The 21,496-nt window shown below is 36.4% G+C and overlaps 4 protein-coding genes across 5 annotated transcripts; 3 read left to right on the top strand and 1 right to left on the bottom strand.

The window, feature by feature from the left end:
- Window positions 1–2,422: 2,422 nt before the first annotated feature.
- On the top strand, window positions 2,423–6,523 carry LOC106446949 (beta-glucosidase 15-like). Of its 2 annotated transcripts, XM_013888780.2 has the most exons (12): window positions 2,424–2,755; window positions 2,852–2,921; window positions 3,663–3,721; window positions 3,836–3,911; window positions 3,994–4,071; window positions 4,527–4,614; window positions 4,761–5,016; window positions 5,189–5,522; window positions 5,607–5,638; window positions 5,740–5,842; window positions 5,923–6,019; window positions 6,169–6,523. In XM_013888780.2, exons 1-12 carry the CDS (start codon window positions 2,576–2,578, stop codon window positions 6,347–6,349), a joined length of 1,554 nt encoding a protein of 517 aa, XP_013744234.1. In that variant the 5' UTR covers window positions 2,424–2,575; the 3' UTR covers window positions 6,350–6,523. The 2 variants fall into 2 exon arrangements, with proteins under 2 accessions (XP_048609880.1, XP_013744234.1); XM_048753923.1 differs by having other exon boundaries at window positions 2,423–2,755; window positions 5,189–5,638.
- Window positions 6,524–6,744: 221 nt separating this feature from the next.
- Window positions 6,745–9,650, top strand: LOC125585234. Its single transcript, XM_048753924.1, has 4 exons — window positions 6,745–8,095; window positions 8,179–8,424; window positions 8,563–8,964; window positions 9,044–9,650. Exons 1-4 carry the CDS (start codon window positions 8,050–8,052, stop codon window positions 9,229–9,231), a joined length of 882 nt encoding a protein of 293 aa, XP_048609881.1. The 5' UTR covers window positions 6,745–8,049; the 3' UTR covers window positions 9,232–9,650.
- Window positions 9,651–10,000: 350 nt separating this feature from the next.
- On the top strand, window positions 10,001–11,745 carry LOC106448752. The gene is made up of 3 exons (XM_048756013.1): window positions 10,001–10,661; window positions 10,769–10,842; window positions 10,990–11,745. Exons 1-3 carry the CDS (start codon window positions 10,001–10,003, stop codon window positions 11,743–11,745), a joined length of 1,491 nt encoding a protein of 496 aa, XP_048611970.1.
- Window positions 11,746–14,383: 2,638 nt separating this feature from the next.
- Window positions 14,384–14,692, bottom strand: BNAC04G40360D (uncharacterized protein At4g04775). The gene has a single exon (XM_013890597.2). The coding sequence runs from the start codon at window positions 14,690–14,692 to the stop codon at window positions 14,384–14,386; it is 309 nt and encodes a 102-aa protein (XP_013746051.2).
- Between the last annotated feature and the right edge of the window lie 6,804 nt (window positions 14,693–21,496).

Below are 21,496 nucleotides of genomic sequence, written 5' to 3'. Positions count from 1 at the left end.
AGTTGAGAAAATTGTTCTTTAAAAATCAGGCAATTCACCCGTCCAAAAACCCTGAATAACCAACTAGTTATATTTTAGAAGAATTTGTCAAAAATAATTCAAAATTAAAATTTGAATGCAAATATATATATTCTTTCTATTCACAATCTTTTTATAACTAAACAAAAACTTGGAAATACTTTTATTACTAGGTAATAATACATGTCCTGCGCGGAGTTAAACTTAAATTTATACAATTACTATAGTTATTCTTTTCAAATTAAGTATAAAGATTGCTTTTGTAAAAAATTATTTCTTGCTTAAAGCATGTATAAATCTTGGATGGCAGATTATCTATATTTTGTTTGTCCTTCTGTTGTTCGTTTTTTTAATTACATAAAAACACTCAAACTAATAATAATGTGATATACTTTAATGTGATACAGAAGGAGAAAGTGCGTTCACTGATCTTTCAAAAAAAAATTATTTATCATTTATCTGTTCAAAATGGTTTTGGTTTATCTTATTTACATCACCTATATCTTAATATGTACAATCTATTAAAACAATGAATCCAATTTTATTCTAGAATAGTTTTTTAAAAAATTATACTTTTTATATTTCTCTTAACCTATACTATTTCCAACTACAAATATCTACAATTCTTTTTGAAATAATACAAATTTCTATATTTTACTAACTAAAGATTCTCACATAACCAAAATTATATTTACTTAATCTCTAATATTATGTTTCCTAAATCCTTTTAAAGACATTTCCAAAATGCTGTCAAAAATATTTACCACCAAATAATTAGTATATTTTACTATGAATATTTAATTAAATTTTCCTAGCTTCTACTCATATGATTTTTTTTAACATTTTTATATTTTCTATAACAAAAAATTTAAACCATTAATCACAAAATTTTCAATGTGAGTTTTTAATAGTTTTAGTAATTTAGAATCGTTTTAAAAATTCAATGCAAATTTTAAAAATAAATATTAATCTCTCAATACTTTTCAATGAAAATTTCAGAATTAGCATATTTATGTATTTTATATGGTATATAGTTTAATTTAAATAATATTAATATATATATATATACATATTTAATCTGAATATCTATTAAATAATACTTCATATTCATATCATTTTATGATCATTTGTATTTTTTATATAAAAAAATAACTAAAATTATTGTTCACAATTTTCATTGTAAGACTTTTAAAAGTTTTAGTACTTTATAGCCGTTTTAAAAAATTCAAAATATAACATATAAGAAAAAAAATTTAGATTTTTTATTATATCGTTAATGTGATTGTTTAATTTTTTTTATAATATAAAATTTTTTAAAAATGATGGAGGATACAAAAACTATAATCAAATATTTATTATTTAAAATCATTAATTGTCGTATATATGTTAATCATATTAGGTAATTCCGTAACTTTTATTTAAGAAAATAATGAATAATATTTTTCTTTTATGCACATTCAATCAATTTGATAGTTAATTTAATAAAAAATATAATATATATTCAGATGAACCAACCTATTTTTCTAAGTATTCTTAAAATCATCTTAGTGATGATACGTGGCTATAGGCCTGGGCATTTTACCCGGACCCGAAGACCCGACTCGAAACCAACCCGGAAAAACCCGGTTCGGGTAGGAACCGACCCGATCAAATTACCCTATTGGGTCTTGTTGCAGAGGACCCGCGGGTCTTGGACCCGACCCGACCCAAACCGGAAACCCGATGGGTACCCGAATTAAAAATATAAATTAAATAAAATGCATCAGGGGGGAATCGAAGAGTGGTTATTCGTCTAGAGAACATGGGGGTCAACCACTAGGAGACAACGAATTGTTGATGTATCTCGCATAGTTTAATATATATACACATTTTAATATAATAAAAACACAAATTTTGAAAAAAATTCGAATATTTTCGGATATATAAATATTTTCAGATATTTTTTGTATTTTTAGGTCTTTTTTAAATCGAACCCGAACCAAACCCGACCCGAAACCGAACCGAATCCGAACCGATAAATTCTAGTTACCCGAATGGGTCTAATTATCTAAGACTCGACCCGACTCGGACCCGGCACGATCCGAACCGTCCCGGAACCGAAAATTTGAAATTACCTTATCGGGTCCTAAACTCTTAGATCCGAAAGACCTGGACCCAAAAGAATCCGATCCGAACCTGACCCGACGACCCGAATGCTCAGGCCTACGTGGCTATCCTTAAAATTTATAATACTCCTCGGTTAATATATAAAGAATTATCTTTGAAAGGTTTCCTGAATTAATAAAGACTAACGAAATAATGAAGTCTTGTGAGATGACTTTTTGAAAAATTTTAAATTAAAAAATTAAATTTTATAATTAAATTATATATCTATAAAAAGTCATTTTTTCTCGTGTGTGATATTTTTCATAATTATGATAACATCGCTAAGAAAACTATTTCTCTCTCTCTCACAAGCCTCCCTCCCCCCCCATTCTCTCTCTCAGATTATCTTAATAAAATCTTTTTACCTACAGAATCACAAAACTAGTGCAAACCCAACTCCATCCTCTTCGGAATGAAAGCAAAACTGAAAAACAAAAGAAAATTAATGAGAGGAGAATATCTTTCTTTACTAGTGCTCATTGTCTTGGCATCCAATGAAGTACTTGCCAAGAAGAACTCTTTAACGCCTAAATTAAGAAGAAGTGATTTTCCAGAAGATTTCGTTTTTGGGTCTGCAACATCTGCTTACCAGGTATTTCTTTTTGGTTTCTTCTAATTAAATGTTATTATTCATTTCTTAAATAAATCTGATAACTGATTAGATAATTTATGGGGTAATAATTCTCAGATTGAAGGAGCTGCCCATGAAGATGGTAGAGGACCCAGTATATGGGATACATTCTCTGAAAAATACCCAGGTTTTACTTTACTTCAAATCTCAGGTTTATCGGATCAAAAGAATAGTTTAGATTGAAGATACATGCATTAAGTATACATAATTAAAGAAAATCAGTTTATCTCATTATATATAATTAAATATTAAACTACAAGAAAAATATTCCATAAAATTATCTCCGTAAAATTATTTCCATAATGCTCCATCTTCCGTTCCACAAATTTGTTTGGACAATATTTTGAAGATTTTGGAGGTTCCGAAGAAAATTTAACAGATTATTAGTTTCGTTTTGATATTTAAATTTGTGTAATAATTATGTCTTCATGTACCTTTTTTAAAAAGAAATTATTAAATTTTTTTTGTAATATTCTTGTTGTCTAATGCTAATTTTGAAATATTATAAATCTTATTTTAATTTTTTTATTTAATTTAATGTGTAAAACTTGAATTTATTAAAAAAAATTAAAATATTTATGAGATATTAAAAATCTAAAGATTAAAATGATAAACGAGAAAAAAATTAAAAATCATAAATGTGATGTGTAATTAATTGTAAGGACCAAAATACAAATAAAAAATGAAACTTGAAATTTTTTCCTTTAAGTAGTGAAACTTTAAATATGAAGTTTTAATTTTCAAAACTCTAAATTTGATGTTTTAAAATTCTTTTTTGGAGAGTAAAAAATTCTATATTTAAAGTTATAAAGTTTTTTTTAAAATGCCTAAACTCAACCAATGATTTTATTGTATTTTAATCCGCCAGAGAGGATAAATGATGGTAGCAATGGGTCTGTTGCAGATGACTCTTACCATCTTTACAAGGTAATTGTCTTTTTTGGCTTTGAGTATGTAAATTTTGTTGGCGTTGGCCACAAAATCTGCCATAATCTTCCATTATATCAAATTATTATTTTTTATTTAAACATTGGACTACAGGAAGATGTGGCTTTATTGCATCAAATTGGCTTCAATGCTTACAGATTCTCTATCTCATGGTCGAGAATATTGCCTCGTAAGTTTTCTTCTCTTTGGAGGTTGTTATGATATTCGATTAATTTCCAGAACCAATAATATTAATGCGGTTTCTAATTTAGGAGGGAATCTAAAAGGAGGAATTAACCAGGCTGGTATTGACTATTACAACAACTTGATCAATGAGCTTTTGTCCAAAGGTAAAAATACCCTCTCCGTATCACATTACTTTGAATTAAGGTTTCAGTAAAAACAATGTTTTTCAAAGTTGGACATAAGTATGTGTACTTTTTCTAACTGTGATGTATTAGATCACAATTTTGATTCACAGTATTATGCTTATCCTAAGACTTTCTTCTAATGATTTCTAATTGATCAATGAAGTTTTCTTAAGTTAATATCTTCAAATACAAAAACATAATGCCAACCAAATAAACCAAATCTGACTGACTTCCAATTAAGTTGTGTGGTTTGATTTCAAAAGTTGGCCACTGAATTATCTATAACTTTTTGAAAGGAATCTCCTGACACTAAGAAAATAATCTTGGACAGATATATATCTACTAATCAGATTTCTTCCACCCTTCAAATATAAGATATGTTTTTAAGTGATGAAGGCTACACAAGCAGTATTATAAATATTGTGTCACTATAGGAATTAAGCCCTTTGTCACCATTTTCCATTGGGACACACCACAAAGCCTTGAAGATGCTTACGGTGGATTCCTTGGCGCAAAAATTGTGTAAGTCCTCTAAACCTATATTTCTTAGCATTTGTAATATCACAGAAAAAAAGAAAAAAAATATATATTGACAGTTAACATGATATATCATATATATTTACAACAAAATCCGCTGATTTTTTTTTTTTTTTGGGTGGACGAAACAGAAACGATTTCCGCGATTATGCGGATATTTGCTTTAAGAATTTTGGAGATAGAGTGAAGCACTGGATGACATTGAACGAGCCACTGGCTGTGGTGCAACAAGGGTATGTTGCAGGTGGATTGGCTCCAGGAAGATGTTCCAAATTCACAAACCCTAATTGCACAGGCGGAGATGGAGCCACTGAGCCTTATATAGTGGGTCACAATCTCATCCTTGCTCATGGAGCCGCCGTAAAAGTCTACAGAGAAAAATACAAGGTGAGTAAAAGAAAACAAGTTCCACTCTGTTTTTTGAAAGTCAAGTTACCAAAACCAACCGTGTTCATAACCATCATACGCCGTAAATAACCTGTACCATGAATCATCGATTCTTTGTGTGTAAATATCTTTGCGATTTATGAGAAATCTGCTCTTGAACGTCGTTCAACAGGAATCTCAAAAAGGTAAAGTTGGTATCGCTCTGAACGCGGGTTGGTACTTGCCGTATACAGAATCAGCCGAAGATAGGTTAGCTGTGGCACGAGTCATGGCATTCACAATTGACTACTTTCTGGAGCCACTTGTGACCGGTAAATACCCAGTCGACATGGTCAACAACGTAAAAGGCGGTCGTTTGCCTACATTCACTACACAACAATCTAAGATGCTAAAGGGCTCATATGATTTCATTGGCATTAATTATTACTCTTCTGCTTATGCAAAGGATGTCCCCTGCTCTAACGAAAATGTTACCCTCTTCTCTGATCCTTGTGCCAGCGTCACAGGTCGGTTTTCGCATCATCCAAGTTACTTTTATCATTTTAAAATAAATAAATCGAAATTTTACAAGCCTAAAAGTATGTTAACAGGTGAAAGAGAAGGAGTTCCCATCGGTCCAAAGGTACTTGTCTAAACTAATGTCATAAAACCTTGCATTTTTTCGGTGAAAGTTACACTGTCTAGGCTCATAAAAGCCCTGTATCTGTGTTTTTATATTTATAGGCTGCATCAGATTGGATTTTGATATATCCAAAGGGAATTCGTGATCTTCTCCTCTATGCAAAATACAAGTTCAAAGATCCAGTCATGTACATAACCGAAAATGGTAATTCACAAATCCATGATCTAAATATATTTATATATTTGACAATGAGTTTTAGTTTCTGGATAATATATACCTTGTAGGTAGAGATGAATTTAATACCGGTAAAATATTTCTTAACGACGGCGACAGAATAGATTTCTACGCTCGACATCTTGAGATGGTTCAAGACGCGATCTCGTAAGCATTCTTACCTCTAATATTAAGAATTCCACACTTACCCATGTTACAACTAAAAAAGATAACTAAGTTTATGTATAAGTGGACTTAAACAAACGTATAGACTTGTGCAACGGTGCTGCAAATGCTTTTGTTAAATTATGAAATAGGATTGGAGCTAATGTGAAGGGATTTTTTGCGTGGTCATTGTTGGACAACTTCGAATGGGTAAATGGATATACCGTTCGATTCGGGCTGGTTTACGTGGATTTCAAAGATGGATGTAAGAGATACCCCAAAAAATCAGCTGATTGGTTCAAAAAGCTTTTGAATCAAAAGAAAAACAGTTGATGGAAATTGCACCATTCCGTTTTAATAATATCTCCGTATTATTGTTATTTTTATCGGTTGGAAATAATAAAATATTTTTGTTTAACTTTTTAGTCGAAGTAATAAAGAACCCACAGGGAGAGCAGTGTAAATACAAATGATTTTTTGTGTTATTATTTATTTTGAGGTTTTACATATTATAATATAATAAATATATATTAAATAATTGAAAAATTAATAATTATCACGTATATAATTGAATTAGCAATCACATAAATCAAAATAATCACTATTGTTTATTTACAATCACTCTATATAAGCAAATTCAGACCATCTTTTTATATATTTTATGTGATATATAATTAAATTTAAATGATATAAACATAGATATATATTCTATTTTTGGGCTATCTATTGAGTCAAGAAATTAGTGATCTACCCTAACCAGTAAAACTAGACAAGTGGACGTAGCTACAGAACACTTAAAATAACAATTGTGCCCTTGAAAATCAGTTTCAACTCTAGTACATAATATATATCATCGACAGCTTTAGTTTTTTTTTCAAACAAGTTAAAAAAGAGGCAATGTAGAGAGAGGGAGAGAAATAGAACTGTAAAAGTAAGGATTTTTGATATCTTTCGTCTTTTTCTCTTACGATAATCAACTGTGGTATTTTTGCGTTAACTGATTAACAAATCACATTTACTAAAAAGAGCAATTTAGGCCAAAAACATAACAAGAGTGCCATATTAGCGAAACACCAAAGACCAAAAACTTGTGCCGACGTGGCAGCCAAAGACGAGTGAAAAAGACTAGGATACCCTTGACGACGTGGCAACCAAAGACGAGTGAAAAAGACTAGGATACCCTTGACGCTTCATGTCTCTTGTTCTCGGTTTTAGGCTTCTAGGGTTTTAGTTCTGACACAAAATATTTAGCTAGAATTGGCAAGATAAAAAAAAGATTCCGTTTACATTAGAAGATATTGCATCGGTAAACAAAACGATACAATATCTTGGAGTTAAGTCTGACGGAAACGGCGCAGTTGTACACCGAATCTAAGAAAAGATTTCCCTCTGATTCGTGTGAGAGAAGATCTTCGCAAACCTGTGGGCGTCTATAAAGAAGTCTAACCCGGTTTCTCATTTCTTCAGGAAACTCTACAAAATCTTTGGTTAAAGGTAATTGAGTTATTAAGGAGTTTTAAATGTGTAAAAGCGAGTTTGTTGTTATGTCTGTTTATTAATGTAGTCGAGCATTTAATCCATGTTTTTCAAATGATTGAATCCTTCGATTGAGTCTTATGTATATATCGTTGTGTATCTCAGGAAATGGGTCGTGTTTTCCGAATCTGGCGTGGAGATTGGAAGAAGAACAGACATTAACAGTGGCACTTTGTCCCAAACCATCAAGACTACGGCTTCACTATGTACATGGATTCCCCTGAAACGTTAGAGGTCGTCGATGCTACCGTTAGGGAGAACTACATGCTGGGTTGTGCTACTCCGGTCCTCATAACGTACGGGATGCCTAACTGGATGATGTTTCCAAGTGGACCGTCACCGCCGATAACAATTGCTACGACAGCTGACCTTGTCAGTTTAATTAGCAGGAGACCCCGCTTAGTGAGATAACACTTCTTGTTACATTTGGAGCTAAGAATGTTACTGAGTTCCAGTTCCTCTGTCGTTCCAATTTCACCATTGGCTCATCAACCTACATGGTCGGTGATGGTCAGGATGAAAGGGCTAGAGCGAGATACGAGAGTAAGTGATGAGAAAGATTAGATGTTCTTCAACTACTATGCTAATCCAAGAATTTTAATAAAACATTTTTGTAATTTTTTCAGGCTTGGTATTGGGTGAGAGGCTTGTTACTAGTGAGAGGGTGATGAATGAGATATTTGGAGAGCAAGAGATTCTTATCCTCCACAGTGTTGCGCTGGAGATTGGACATGCTGACAGGGTTCTGCGCCCTCAACCATCTTCTGTGGTTACACAACGAAGAAAGATCATTCAACTTGATGATGATGATGAGATGGTGGATGTTTTGCAGACGGGTGGGACAGGGAACGGAAACTTAGAAGGAACTGGAGGTATGTTTTTTGTGTTAATCGGCTATACAAAGTAATAACGTTTGTTGAGGTGTATTGGACGGCTATTTAGTAAAGATGAACTCTTTAACAAATTTTTATAATAACGAGCATTTAATAATGGATTTTTGGTGAACACAGGTGTGATCATTCCTCTGCAGCCTCAACCACTTGCAAAAATCCCCGCCGCAGATGCCCCATCGGTGCTTTGGGATGTCGGGCTGGATTTTTTGGACTATCCAGAGTTCTACAACGCCCAGAGGGATGGTGGCCTTGTCACACAGGACTCAGCTTTCTGGAATGAGCTAATAGAAGATAACTACCAGTCTGTGGAAGGGCTTTTCCTTCTCCCCAACAACAAGGAGTCCGACCTACGTATGACTCAGGACCAGACGTTGGTTGGTGGTGGTGTCATCTCTCAAGTTGGGAATAAAGATGTTGTTGCTTTGCATGAGACAGCAGGGGAATCATCAACTGTGCCCACTGCTATCATTTCCACTCTCTTAGAATCGGCCATCGCACCAAGGGAGATTGGAGGCGAAGGTATTCATGAAGCATATATTCATTAGACTTCTAATTCATTAGTCCAAGTTTAAATCACTAAGTCTACATTCTTAATCAGGCAAGGGAGATGCTGCTGTGCATGGACCTTCCGGAACAACAAAAGAGAAGGTCGACTCCACTCTTCCCGGCCTATCACTGACACTAGGTTTGGGATGTGGCTCAGGGGAACGTGATGCTCTGACATGCCCTTCTGCTAATGTCGACAACACATCTTCGGAGGGGAGCGATACAGAGGGTGGGTTCTGATTTAAATCAAGCTTCATGGTCCATGTTAAATATGTTTGTGTTTCACTTAGTATGTATGAAATCGGGTATTGTGAAACTTTTCGACGGTTAAGATAAAGTATAACCCATGGGATAATTTTTTGGGGTTAAACTTTTATTTAACCGGTAGCAAAGGGTATGGTTTTCATGGTTTGAAGTCTCAGTTTTTGAATGATGGCATCTTGGCGGCATAAAGGGAACGTGTTTAGGGGTTGGAAAGTTTTTTGTTGGTTGTTCAAAATGTTGTAAACGTTTACATCAAGGATGAAAATTTTTGTGGCTTTGGTCCATGTATGTAATGAAGTTATGGTACTTTAAATGAAGTTAGCTTGCAATATATGATATTTATTGATTCACAAGTAAGCTGAGTATGTTTTGAAAGCTCTTATTTTTTTTTGACACTAGCATATCCAATACAATAACCAAGTTGTTTATTGCAAGCCCCACTAAATAAATGGTTTGAATAATATTTCTTTAGTCGAGTATTGTAAGACTTTTGGACGGATATTAAAAGGTTTAACTCAATGTGGCCTGTTTTGGGGTTAAATATAAATTTAACCGTCTTAAATTTGCTAGTCGATATATTGTCTTCGTTTGTAACCAGTTAAGTGAGTTGTATTAACAATACCTACCTTTTTGACCGGTAATTTCCAATGCTATTCTAACCTTAAACCGATATCTTATCTAGGTTTTTCACTTACACATTATGCATCTGTAACCAATACTTTGCTTCTTTAATAAAGCAGGTGAAATGGATGATTATGGAGCTCAGCTCGAAGTTGGGATGATGTTCAGGAACCGTGATTCATTCAAGCAGCATATAGCAATGTTTGCTATTGCTAAAAAGTTTTGCTACTGTAGCGCCAAGTCAGATCCGAGCATGATGATACTGAAATGCATTAGCTCAACTTGCCCATGGCGTGTGTATGCGACAAAGCTAAAGGATTCAGAGGTTTTTGAGGTGAGAAAACTTGCCATCGTTCATACATGTTCTATTGCAGAGCGTGGTGGATACCAAGGCCAAGCAACTTCAGTGGTCATTGGAGAACTGATGAAAGCAAAATTTGCTGGAAACGGTATCGGGCCTAGGCCGAGGGAAATTCGAATGATGATGCATGGTGACCATGACGTCTCGATTTCATACTGGAAAGCGTGGAAGTCAAGGGATATGGCTGTGGATAATGGCCACGGAACGTGTAATGCTTCTTACATAAAGCTTCCGTCTTATCTAAATAATCTGGTCTTAGCAAATCTTGGATCTTTAGCCAACTTACACACAGACCAAACCGAGGAAGGGGGCCACCGGTTCAAATATATGTTCCTCGCCTTAGGAGCTTCAATTGAAGGATATAAAGGGATGAGGAAGGTAGTGGTCGTTGATGGGACTCATTTAAAAGGAAGATATGCAGGATGTCTGCTCACGGCACCAACCCAAGATGGGAACTACTTCCCTTAGCCTTCGCCATTGTTTATAGCGAGAATGACAAGTCGTGGAAGTGGTTTTTCCAAAACCTATCAGCATTTGTGCCCAATGAGCCTGGATTGGTCGTCGTATCCGACAGGCATCCCTCCATCTACAAAGGGATTAGCAAGGTCAGTAACTGAGTTTAGGATGATTGTATTTTGTTTAGCCGGAAATATAATTCTTTAGCCTTGTTAGAAATGTACTTGTCAGGCTAGATAATTTAATGTATAGTTAACAAATGAATTAACTCGGCTGCATAAACAATTTGATGTCAGGTGTATCCAAGTTCAGGCCACTGCATTTGTGTTCTCCATCTGAAGAGAAACATCAGGTCCAATTTTTGTGGGAGGCATTTGGAATACCTAGTTGCGAAGGCAGCAAGGGCTTATAAGTTGAGAGATTTCTACGTTACATTCAACGAGATTAAAGCGATGGATCCAAAGTGTGCATCATACCTAATCGAGATCGGTTTTGAGCATTGGGCGCGATCCAATTTCCCTGGAAACCGGTACAATGTTATGACCAGCAACCTCGCTGAGTCTTGGAATTTTGTTTTGAGCAAAGCGAGAGAGTTTCCCATTGTCCAATTGATCGATTTCATCAGGGGGAAGCTAATGACATGGTTTGCAAAGAGACGTGATTCGGCTAGCAAGAGCGGTGGAGTTCTCACCCCACGCATTGAAGGAATCCTGACAAACAACTTCGAGATGACCGGAGGATATGAGGTGGTCGACATAGCTGAGAAGGAGTACGAGATACGGAACAAGACTGGCGGAAGCTTCCATGTTAACCTCCGCACAAGGACTTGCAGCTGTTTTGAGTTTCAGATGCTAGCTATTCCATGCTCTTATGCCATTGCTGCTGCACTCAAAGCTAAGATAAATGTGGAGGAGCTGGTTATTGATGAATACAAGCTAGACTCCCTGAATCGTGCCTATGAAGGAATTATACTCCCCGAATCAGCCTCACCAGTGGGGGTAGGAATGTCTTCTATTGTGTCCGACCTCCAGTTGGGTCCACCAGCTACGTGACGCCCACCGGAGAGACCTAAGAAGCTGAGATATTTTTCAAGAGGCAAAAAACGTGTAGGTCTTTAGTTGCATGTTATTTAATCAACAGTGTCTTGCGTGGTAATCTTGCAATTAACACAACATATCTTCGAATGTAAACAGGTGAAATGTGTTCGCAGAAGGATCAAATGCGGCAGGTGCAAGGGAATTGGACACAACAAGGCGACTTGCAAGAACCCAATCTAAGATAAGCATCAGGTGAAACAATCATGGAGGGAACTTTTGGCGATTGGAGGAATTGTACTGGATGGTTGGCGGTTGCAGATGGTGGAATAAATTCCTACTTATGTTTAATATTCTCTTAAATTAACTAGCATTACACCATCTGGGGTATGTAGGGGATTTGGATAAACGCTGTGTGGTGATAAATAATGAGTTCTCTACACTTTTAGACTTTGAGTTATCTCGGTTACAATTAGACTGTCGTCATATAACATTTGAGTACCCGGATAACATATTTCATACATCTGTAAAGCAATTTCTAACTGGTTAAGTAATGTTCAACTCCTTATAGCTTAAACAACAAACTCTTAACCCCTTGTACTACAACTGAACTGAACGACATAAATACCCCTAAACCCAAAACCCTCATATAATCCTAAACCCTAAGACCAAAACACTAAATCCTAAACCCTTATATAAACCATTAATACATCTAAACCCTAAACCCTTAGACCTAAACACTAAACCATAAATCCTAAGACCTAAACACTAAACCCTAAACCATAAAACCCTAATCCCTAGACCCTTATATAAACCATTAATACATCTAAACACTAAAATCTATACCCTAAACCCTAAATCCTGATATAACCATGAACCCTAAACCCAAAAACCTAGACCGAAGACGCTAAACTCAAATTCCTAAATCCTAATCCATAAACTCTTATATAATCATAAACGATAAACTCTAAACCCTCATATTACCCGTATCCCCACCACCATAACAATCTAAATATAAGGCTAACTTCATCTCCCAACAAGCTATCGTTAGGCTAGGATGATCAATAGGTTATGTTGCCTGCTAATCCAGGTCGTAGCCGGGAAGCTCAATACATTAGCGCATTAATGCTATTAGTAGACTTTAAACCTCGTTAGACGGCTAAACCTAAGTTTTTAGTAGACATTACAGTAAACCCTAAACCCTGTACAGATTATGAACCCCAAACCATTACACCCATAAATAACTATATACCCTAAACCCTAAAACCCTAAACTCTTAGGAGACATAAACCCAAAACCTAAACCCTAAACCGTAAACCCTAAACCGAATCACTATATACCCTAAACTCTAAACCCTTAGGAGTCTATAAACCCTAAACCCGTTAACCCTTAGGAGACCCTACATCCTAAACCCTTAGGAGAGCTTAAACCCTAAACATTAAACCCTGAACCCTAAACCCAAATCCCAAAACCCTAATCCCTAAACCCTTATATAATCATAAACGATAAACACTAAACCTTTATATTACCCGTATCCCAACCACCATAACAATCTAAATATAAAGCTAACTTCATCTCCCAACAAACTATCGTTAGGCTTGGATGATCAATATGTTCTGTAGCCTGCTAATCCATAGCATAGCCGGGAAGCTTAATACTTTAGCGAATTAATGATATTAGTAGACTTTATACCTCATTAAACGGCTAAACCTAAGTTTTTAGTAGGCATTATAGTTAACCCTAGACCCCAGAGAGACTATGAACCCCAAACCATTACACCCTTAAATATACCATATACCCTAAACCCTAAACCCTAAACCCTTAGGCGACCATAAACCCTAAACCATAAACCCAAAATCGTTAACCCTAAACCCTAATCACTATATACCCTAAACCCTAAACCCTAAACGTTGATCCCCAAACCCAAATCACTATATACCCTAAACCCTAAACCCCTAAACCCTTAGGAGTCTATAAACCCTAAACCATAAATCTGTTAACCCTTAGGAGACCCTACACCTTAAACCCTTAAGAGAGCTTAAACCCTAAACACTAAACCCTGAACTCTAAACCCAAATCCCAAAACTCTTATCCCTAAAGCCTTATATAATCATAAACCCTTATATAATCCTAAACCCTAAACCCTTAGGAGACAATAAACCTTACATCCATTTAGTACCGTAAACCCTTTTATGGGTCAAAAAGCTAAACCATTATAACACTACAGGCCCTAACACATTCTCAGACTATAAACCCTAAACCCCAACCCCATAAATATAAATATACGGCTAACATCATTAACCCTTATACGGCTTGGCTGATCAAAATGCTCTGTAGCCTGCTAATTGATGGCTTAGCCGGAAACTTAATAATTTAGCGCATTAATGCTATTAGCAGACATTACACATAGTTGGACGGCTAAACATAAGTAATAGAGTTAGAATTCAAATTATCCATTGACGCATTTTGTTAATCAATCGAACGAAAGTTATATAGATATATACAATTATTCAGAGCTACCCAAAGGAGTCATTATAACAGGATTGATGATTCACAAGGGGGTCATCGATACAAAACAGGGTGTTTACATTAAAATAAAAACAGAGGGTGGCGACAGAGGTTAAGCAATTTATCTCTTCTTCATACATAACTCACATTACTTTTGAAGTTTGGAAGAAAATGCCGCAACCACCTGAACAATCTCCGTAATATCTTTTTTAATATCTAGAAGTTGTTCCTTGATTTCAATCAGTTCATTCTCCATTACCGACTGCTTTACCGCTAGTGCTTCTATCTCCTCCAGCACGGCATCATCAGCCCACTTGAACACGTGATTTTCCCCAAAAACTACCCCGCATCTGTAGAACCGCCGGCCAGGGTTCTCCTTGGTTTTCGATGTTAGTACCACTGTCGCTGCTCCACACGGACACCTCCGAGGAATGCCAGGTCCTACTTCCATGGCCATATCCAAAACCTAACGATTTAACCTTTCAGACCGTGAAATGGACAGAACCACAATTGTTTTATCAGATGCATTAGACTTCATTGCGAGTAGAGTAAATGTGTATATACATAGAAGGGAGTCATAGAATTCACCTGAAACGAGGATCTATGCTCTCCTCTGCCACTTGTCGACAGGAATTAGATGTGTGAGGTAATCGGCGGACATATTAGCACCGAGGTGAAATGTGGTGCATTATATAGTCCGAATCGCCCTAAATGTAGAGTAAAACCTTGGGAATGAGGCCCTTTTAGTTACCTTTACTGGGCTGCGAATGTTTAATTTGGTGGGCCATTTGTATGAAATTTTTTCATATGGTTTGGCCTTTGGACCCCCAACATGATACTTGTCAAGCAAATATAAAATTTGGCCGGTTACAGGAAACATAACTACATCGAGCAGAAGAAAATAGAAACAGAATTACTCAATCAAAGTCGAGTCCAAACATAAAACAATAGATAAAATCTGAATTTTTGGACACTCAATACACATTCAGTTATCATAATATAAGAGGAAAGCAAGATAATGGTTGTCGTTTTTTGGGATTGATAACTAAAATGTAAATGGAGTACATCAGAGGGCACCGACAGTTGCCTCATATAGGGTCACCACCAGCCTCTCCACCTGGCTGTCGAGTACGTCTGGGGTTATGCATTTGCAAGCATCGACCCCACCCAAAGCATGGGCTTGGATAAGAAGCACAGATGAAACGACAGAGTGTGTTACTGCATTTTGCTGAGGTATAGTCCGGGGCCTTTCAAATCCCATTACTTTGCCGTCTCTCGTGCCAAATTCCCTTCTAACCTGCTTCACAAGATATGGAAACATCGAAGCTATTGGTCTTACATCTTTAGTCATCATGTAGTCTGTCCGGAGAGCGGTGTTGCAGTCCAAGACAGTAACGGTCCAGCTACTGCAATCTACACAAATGGCAACCCAGTACTTTTTGTCCACAAAGAATGGGAAATAGAAACGAACAGCATCGGCGTAAGACGGGAGCTGCAGAAACATGTCAATACACTACAAGAAAACAGCGGTATTCTGACGGAAATTCCGACGGAAAATGAAATCCTCGGAATATCCCGAGGAATTTCTGAGGAAATTCCGAGGAAATATCAATCTGTCGGAATATTCCGAGGAAATTCCGAGGAAAAATGTGTTCCTCGGAAAAAACCGATGAATTCCGAGGAATTATTATAGCCGTTGGAGAGCCGTTGGGGTGTTTTAAAAATTCCGAGGAAATTCCGACGAACTAGCCGTTTCCGTCGGAATTCCGTCGAAATTTCCTCGGTCTGTCGGCAGGATTTAAACTATAAATACAAGCAGTCCTCTTCCTCTTCATTCACTACATATCTTCATCCTCCCTCTTACTCTATTTACACACGAATTTGATTCATAAAAAATATGTCTTCTTCAAATTATTTTCGTTTTTGGATCGATCGACCTCATTTGGATCCGTACACGAGATTGCTTACGGAAGAATACCAACGAGGTATAACCGAATTCATGAGGTTAGTTCACCGACAACCGGAAGCAAAAACAGGTATGTTAAGATGTCCTTGCTCTAATTGTAAAAATAGAAAGGTTATTAATGAGTGTGATGTTTGGACTCATCTATATTTGAGTGGGTTTACACGAAGTTACAAAATTTGGTATCATCATGGGGAAACTGATTATGAACATTGTAGTACTAGCGAATCTCAGCCAGCGATTAGATTAGAAGAACCAATTAGAACGGATGTAGATTATGGTGTAGGTACTGAGCAGATGGTAAATGATCATTTTTGAGGGGAAGATTTACCCAATGCACAAGCTAGGAGATTTTATGATATGTTGGATGCTGGAAAGCAACCATTGTACGAAGGTTGCAGAGATGGTCATTCAACTTTATCATCTGCTACAAGATTGATGGGCATTAAAACAGATTATAATTTGGCTGAAGACTGTGTGGATGCGATTGCTGATTTTGTAAAAGGTATTCTACCCGAGGATAATGTAGCTCCTGGTTCATACTACGAGGTTCAGAAACTCGTAGCTGGTCTTGGTTTATCGTATCAGGTAATAGATGTATGCAGCGACAACTGCATGATTTATTGGAGGGCGGATGAACAGCGGGTTACATGCAAATTTTGTGGAAAGCCTCGTTGTAAAAATACGAGTGGAAGAGTTCCAGTGCCATATAAAAGGATGTGGTATTTACCTTTGACGGGAAGGTTGCAGAGGTTGTATCTGTCTGAACGCACAGCGCAACCAATGAGATGGCATGCGGAGCACTCAACAGATGGTGAGATCAGACATCCTTCAGATGCAAAAGCGTGGAAGCATTTCCAATCAAAGTATCCCGACTTTGCGTATGAGAGAAGAAATGTCTACCTTGGATTATGTACTGATGGTTTCAGTCCGTTTGGCAAGAGTGGAAGACAGTATTCTCTATGGCCCTTCATTCTTACACCATACAACCTACCCCCAAACTTGTGCTTGCGACGAGAGTTTTTGTTTCTCTCGATTCTCGTTCCCGGACCAGAGCATCCTTAGAGATCACTTGATGTGTTTCTTCAGTCACTAATATATGAGTTGCAACAACTATGGGCTCAAGGTGCTGAAACATACGATGTTTCGTGTAAAGAAAACTTTCAAATGCGGGCAGTACTAATGTGGTCAATAAGTGATTTTCCAGCATATGGTATGTTGTCTGGATGGACAACGCATGGAAGGCTATCATGTCCATATTGGCAAGATAACACTGATGCTTTCCAACTAAAAAATGGAAGGAAAACGTGTTGGTTTGACTGTCACAGGAGATTCCTACCACCTGATCATCCATATCGTAGGAGTAGGTATTTGTATACGAAGAACAAGAGGGTGTTTGACAGTCCACCTCCGGAAATTTGTGGGAAAGATTCACTACAAGAAAACACACCGAATTCCGACGGAGGTTCCGACGGACACCAAGGTCGTCGGACATTTGTGACGGAATACTGACAACTTTCCGACCAAATCCAAAAAAATTAAGTCGTCGGAATTCCGTCGGCCATTTCCGACGGAATTCCGACGAAATATGGTTCGTCGGAATTTTCCGACGACTTTTCGACGATATTCCGATAAAATATGTAACCGTTGTAGTCGTCGGAAGTTCGTCGGTATATTCCGACGAATTTCCGACGACATTCCGATTAACAGCAAAGTCGTCGGAATTCCGTCGGTATTTTCCGTTGGAATTCCGACGAACCATGTGAGATTGGACAATTCCGACGGAATTCCGACAGACTGCTTTACATCCGTCTGAATTTCGTCAGAAAGTCGTCGGAGGTCCGTAAGCAATTTCCTATAAATACAACCCCTCCTCATTGAACTCATTCACACTTCATTCTCTCTTCATTCTCTTTAGTCATAACAATTCCGTGAAAATCATGTCTTCAAAAGTTTATTATCGTTCGTGGATTTGCTGCGTGGCTTTGTAGTTATGTGAGTCATATATCATATTACCCTAGGCAAATGATTAGTTTAAATTTAATATATATAAACTAATTAATTTTGCAATCATATATGTTTTTAATTTATTGGTGAATGATGGTTTGGCCAGAGGTCTTGTGTTCGATGATTGGATACGCGAATTTGTGCAGGGACCAAACTATGTGGTCAAATCATATCCCCGAGGTTGGGGAGTTTGATGAAGATTCAGAAGATTCTGATTAGTTTTTTTTTTCTTTTTTTTAATGGTCCGTCGGAAATCCCTCGCAATATACCGGCGATATAGCGACGACAACGGGTTTCATTGAAAATTGGAAAGGTTGTCGGTATTTCGTCGGAAAATACCGACGACATGTTTTTCTATAAAGTTTCAATCATAAAAATCTATAAATTTAGATGCCAAAACTATAAAAATAACACATAATAAGTGTTTAGTATAGTATTAGATCGCAACCGTTCAAATATAACAACTCATTAAAATATTTATGTATGCATATCATTGTTTTCATAACATCTCATCTTAACATTATATACTTATACAATCATATTTATATAAGCTTACACTACAAAAAATGTTGTTGTGTAAAATCGTGTTATAAAACATTTTTATTGTTAAATCTTTATGCAAATACTATATATATTATCAAAGATTTGGATTTTGCATTTAGAAACTTGAAATCAACACCCTAAACACTAAGTCGTCGGAATTCCGTCGGAATATACCGACGACATGTGTCCGTCGGAAAATACTGACGGACACATTCCGTCGGAATTTCAATTAGCCCGGGAGAACCAAACCGCTTGAAAATTTTTGCGAATCGGCATTTGGTATATTTTAATTATACCGACGGAATACCGACGAACCCGTGTCTGTTGGAATCCTCGGATATAAAAACCCTTCTTCTTCCTTCTTCCTTATCTCCGCGGCCTCTCTCTCACAAAACGAAAACACTCCGGTGATTTCTCCCCCTCTCCGGCGATTCCGGCCTTTCTCCACCTCTCTTCACCGGCGAATCCTCTCCTCACCCTCATATCTCTTCCCCAAACCCCAAATCATGTAAGAATCATCCCAAACCTTCTTTTTTTATCAATTGTTTAGGGTTTTGGAAGTTGATCTCGGATTTTAGGTTGTTTGATTGAAAATTTTAGGATTGAATGGATAGTTTAGGATATATAAGTTAGGATTGTTGTTTGGATTGTTGTTTTAGTTTTTTTTGGAACATTTTTTGATTTTTAAAAACGTTTTTTGATTTTTAAAAACGTTTTTTGATTTTTTAAAACGTTTTTTTTTATTTTGAAAAACGTTTTTCAAGTTTCCAGTAATGAAATATATATAATAAAACGTTTTTAAAATTTTTTAAAAATATTTAACAACATTTTTCTATATTTATAAATTTTTTATAATTTTGTATACATATATATAAATATATATGTAAATCATGTATAATAAAAATTTTAAAATTTTTTATAATTTTTTATAAGTTTCCACTAATAAACTATGTATAATAAAACGTTTTTTTTAAAAAAATATAAATATTTAACAACATTTTTCTTCATTTATAAATTTTTAACAACATTTTTCTATATTTATAAATTTTTTATAATTTTGTATACATATATATATATATATATATATATATATATATATATATATAAGGTTTAATAGTTTTTTTTAAAACGGTTATAAAACTTTTTGTAAATATATAAATGAAAACATTAAAAATAGAAATGATTTGAAAATATGTTTGATGGGTTAATTTTTTTTTTTAGGGCCGAGGATGAAGCCCGCCCCGCAGCCCGTCTTCGACGTAGTTCGGTGAGCAGTTCCCGTGCATCGGGATCGTCTCATGACTCGGTTCCCGCATATATTCCCGCTCCAGCTCCCTCAGCCCCTCACGCTGCCCCTCACGCTGCTGCTCAACAGGATCCGGGGGTCATGCCGGTTCATCTATTGGTTCAACAACCAGGTCGAGAGCATCTCCCGTTTCTCCAAACCAACCCACGACGAGGCCATAGCACTTGGTTTGTATTTTTTTTATTTGTACCGTTATATTTTTTCCTTTAATTAACTTGCTAACTTGTATTTTTTTTTAAAGGTTCACCAAGTCGAAAAATGGCATTAGCCGGAGCATCAACCAGATGATGTACTCCATGCTCCGTTTTGGATATCCAAAGTGGAGTGTGATCCCTTCCGACGAACGAGAGTTGTGATTTCGTCAGTTCGCGGTATAGTAACTCTTCATTTTTTTAAAGTTTGAACATTTTTTAAATATATTTACTTATTAAATTGTGTTTGTTTTTGTAGCAAGAGTTCAACTGGCACTCCGATCTTACGGAAACAGTCCGTAAGAAATTCAACGAAAAGGCCATGGACTCTTACACAAAGCAGATAAACTCGTGGAAGACAGTTTGGCAGAAGAACAAGAAGCCACGGTTCATCAACGGGTCGGTGTGGGAGCAGTTGATAGCTCATTGGGAGAAGGAAGAAACTGCAGAGACGTCTTCTAGGAACTCCAGGAACCGGAAGAGCGATCGTGGCGGGAAAGGTATGTATGTGCACAACCTCGGCGCTTGCTCTATGTCTACTAAGGAGGATGAACTTTTAAGTTTTTTATTATTATTTATCTTTATATTTTTTAAATAAATATTTTATATATTTCTTGGCTAATAATGGCGGTTTTTTTAGATCGAAGCAAATGACGGTAATCCCGTTGATCGTCTACAACTCATTAAGGTGGCTCACACTAACAAGACGACGGGTCAAATTCAGGACCCCGTGATCAAAGGTGTAGTTGATTTGGTGGAAGCTGAAATAGTTTCCCAATCTCAGCCTCTCTCTGATGACGGCGACTCCATGGGAGCTTCAACCAACCTGTCTCTATTGCAAATAAATGAGATGGTTGAAAAGGTAATTTTTTTTATTAATATATTTTTTTAATAATGTCGATTACTTACTTGTCCCTATTTACTTACTTTAAATATTTTTGTAGGCGGTTCCTAAAAGGAAAGGAGGCCGTTTAGTTGGGTTGGCCCGTCGTGCTTCTTCGTATCCGGCATCTTCTTCACAAGCTCCGTATGCTGATCCCATGATTCTCGAGGAGCTACATGACAAAGATGAACGGATTGGGGCATTGGAGGAGCAGAACACCACTATCCTTTCCGAGAATGCCACTATCCGTTCGGAGAATGTCACTATCCTTGCTGAGTTGGCATCCCAGAAGAAGTTCAACACCGAGATTATGCAGAAGCTAGATCGTTTGATGTCTTCGAGTTCATCTTAGTTTATTTCGGCTTTTT

This window comes from Brassica napus, chromosome C4, assembly GCF_020379485.1.
Source record: "Brassica napus cultivar Da-Ae chromosome C4, Da-Ae, whole genome shotgun sequence".
NCBI lineage: Eukaryota > Viridiplantae > Streptophyta > Magnoliopsida > Brassicales > Brassicaceae > Brassica > Brassica napus.
The sequence above is the reverse complement of the archived record's forward strand: the minus strand, read 5'-3'. Positions and strand labels throughout refer to the sequence as shown.